At 47.0% G+C, this 3,222-nt stretch overlaps 1 protein-coding gene across 1 annotated transcript in view; it reads left to right on the top strand.

Moving 5' to 3' along the window:
* Positions 1–3,222, top strand: part of SH2D1B (SH2 domain containing 1B) — a 21,229-nt gene continuing 18,007 nt past the window's right edge. Inside the window, exon 1 of the mRNA XM_017515045.2 lies at positions 1–266. Coding sequence (XP_017370534.1) covers positions 133–266 — 134 coding nt within the window. The 5' untranslated portion in view covers positions 1–132. The remainder of the gene's footprint in view (positions 267–3,222) is intronic.

The following is a 3,222-nucleotide window of genomic DNA, read 5'->3' as shown; positions in this document are numbered from 1 at the left end:
TCACAGACCACTAGAGAAAGAGAGATTTCCACAGGAGGCACAACTGCTTCCACATCCCTCCTCAGAGCTGTCCCTTGACTTGGGGGTGAATTTCAGGCCAACAGGCCTGCCTGGGATACAAGAGCGTTCTCCATGGATCTTCCTTACTACCACGGCCCTCTGACCAAGAAAGACTGTGAAACCTTGCTGCTCAAGGAAGGGGTGGATGGCAACTTTCTCTTAAGAGACAGCGAGTCGATACCAGGAGTCCTGTGCCTCTGTGTCTCGTGAGTAGCCTCAACTTGCACACATGTGACGTCATATGTTGAATGCGGCAAAGGCACAGTAAAGGAATACATATCCCTCAGTATTTCACTCTGACTTTGCAGTCAGAATGCATAGAGTGAGAAATAATGGGCAGTGCCAGGAGAGGCCTGTGTCTGTCCATGCTGCCCCATCTGCCTTGCTCTCCCTGGGGTAAAGGCCTGCAAGCAGACTCTGCAGCAGCAGGAGAGATATAGTGGTGGTGAAGGGAAGGGCTGCAGGAAGAATAGGGGTACGGGGGGGATGGAGAGAAGGTACAAATGTCAGAGGTCCTGTTCTCCAAAGATCTGTTTATTTGGTATGGAAATGGCTAGGGGTTTTTAAAGAAATTTCAATCTGAAAGACTACTTATTCTGCAGCATCCACTTGCAATACTTAAACTATAAATCCTAATAATATTTCACATTTTGTTAGATTTGTAAAGGACTTCGATATTCGTCATTTTCTTTCATTCTTGTAGTCTATCAAGGCAAGCATAAGCAGTCACCATTTCATAGGTAAAGAAACAGAGACCTTGGTTTCTCAAATAATTTGTTTGTGTTAAAACTCATTTGGAATTTCCAGAGTCTAAGTTAAATATGAAATTCCAGGCTGGGTGTGGTGGCTCATGCCTATAGTCCCAGCACTTTGGGAGGCTGAGGCAGGGGGATCACTTGAGGTCAGGAGTTCGAGACTAGCCTGGCCAACATGGTGAAACCCCGTCTCTACCAAAAATACAAAAATTAACTTAGTGTGGTGGTGTGTGCCTATGATAGTGGCTACTTGAGAGGCCAAGGCAGGAGAATCTCTTGAACCCAGAAGACAGAGGCTGCAGTCAGCCAAGATTGCACCACTGCACTCTGGCCTGGGCAACAGAGCAAGACCCTGTCTCAAAAAAAGAAAAAAGAAATTCCAGGCCACAGTACCAAAGAGAACCAGTGGAAGGAACTTGCTTATGCCCAGTTTAGAAAGCAATCCTCAACAGAAATCTGAACAGAAATCACTAGAAACCTCCTATCTTTATATATTTACCTCTTTGTAAAGTAGGGACCACTGAACACGTAACAGAAATTGAAACCCCGGTGTCTCTTGTTAAAGAAAACAATTACTCTATGTCATTTGTTAAGTCATGGTTGAGAGGACTGTACTCAGGATCATCACAGTAGGTATAGGGACCACTGCAAGGAGCTCTTGCAGTGCAGAAGAGAGATTGGACTCAACCCTGAATACAGCATGGACAAGTGGGAATTTACGGCCAAGGAGTAGTGTGGGGTCCGTGGCTAGAAAATTATTCAGAGGAAACATTGGGGTGAAGGGGATTCTGGCTAAGGCAGCCTAACAGAGTTGTAGCTGAAGACAGGCCAGGGTGATCAGATGTTGCCTGGCGGGTGGTGGAGGATGAGGAATCTCATCAGAATCTGACAGTGATCAGATATCTAGGGTGAGGTGTCCTTGCCAAACTGACTTAGTAGGGTTATTTGCTAAAACTGGATTTTACAAGGAAATACACAAATGGGCCATGGAGTAGGCTCAGAAGTCTGATTATAGACAAAAGTGGTTGTCATTACTAATAGAATACATTGGGACTTACTTCTTTCTTTCTTTCTTTTTTTTTTTTTTTTTTTTTTTTGAGACGGAGTTTCACTCTTGTTACCCAGGCTGGAGCGCAATGGCGGGATCTCGGCTCACCGCAACCTCCGCCTCCTGGGTTCAGGCAATTCTCCTGCCTCAGCCTCCTGAGTAGCTGGGGTTACAGGCACGTGCCACCATGCCCAGCTAATGTTCTGTATTTTTAGTAGAGACGGGGTTTCACCATGTTGACCAGGATGGTCTCGATCTCTTGACCTCGTGATCCACCCGCCTCGGCCTCCCAAAGTGCTGGGATTACAGGCTTGAGCCACCGCGCCCGGCCACTTCTTTCTTTAAATGATACTGGAGAGACAGGCTATCTCTTTCATACCTATATCCACAGTACCATTTAAAGAAAAATATATATCGGCTAGGCGCGGTGGCTCACGCCTATAATCCTAGCATTTTGGGAGGCTGAGGTGGGCAGATCACTGAGGTCAGGAGTTTGAGACCAGCCTGGCCAACATAATGAAACCTTCATCTCTACTGAAAATACAAAGATTAGCTGGGCATGGTGGGGGTACCTGTATCACAGCTACTCAGGAGGCTGAGGCATGAGAATCGCTTGAACCTGGGAGGCAGAGGATGCAGTGAGCTGAGATGTCACCACTGCTATCCAGCCTGGGAGACAGAGAGAGACTTTCCGTCTCAAAATAAAATAAATAAGCAAATAAATAAAGAGTGGGTAAGATCTGGTTACATGGAAATGGGACGGAAGGCGTTTTAGGAAGTGGGGGGTAGGAACAGGGGTCTAGAAGTTGGATACTTTAAAGTACGTACATACAGGTTCCTAAAATGTAGTTTGGAAGCCAGCTTTTGGAGAAGGAGGATGGGATGAGATCATGGAGTTTTAAAAGAATGGTTCTACAGCTAATGGGGAAACACGGATGGTTTTTGAGCGGGGAAGTGACAAGTCTAGTGAATTTAGGAACTTCGATCTGACGTGAAGAACACACTGAAGCTGGGAAATGATGGCAACAGAAACTGTTGTGCCTCTGGATGGGAGATGGTGAAGAGCTAGCTGTGATGGCGCAGGCAGTGAAAGGGAAAAAAGAAGAAGGCGCAAGGACAGACTGGCCAGGATCTCAGGGTATATGGCCAATATTGGGATTCCTCTTCCTTCCTTCCTTCCTTCCTTCCTTCCTTCCTTCCTTCCTTCCTTCCTTCCTTCCTTCCTTCCTTCCTTCCTTCCTTCCTTCCCTCCCTCCCTCCCTGCCTCCCTCCCTCCTTCTTTCCTTCCTTCCTTCCTCCCTTCCTCCTTTCCTTCCTTCCTCCCTTCCCTCCCTCCCTCCCTGCCTCCCTCCCTCCTTC

Source organism: Cebus imitator, unplaced genomic scaffold, assembly GCF_001604975.1.
Source record: "Cebus imitator isolate Cc_AM_T3 unplaced genomic scaffold, Cebus_imitator-1.0 Scaffold541, whole genome shotgun sequence".
Taxonomy (NCBI): Eukaryota; Metazoa; Chordata; class Mammalia; order Primates; family Cebidae; genus Cebus; species Cebus imitator.
This window is presented reverse-complemented; position numbering and strand designations above follow the sequence as displayed.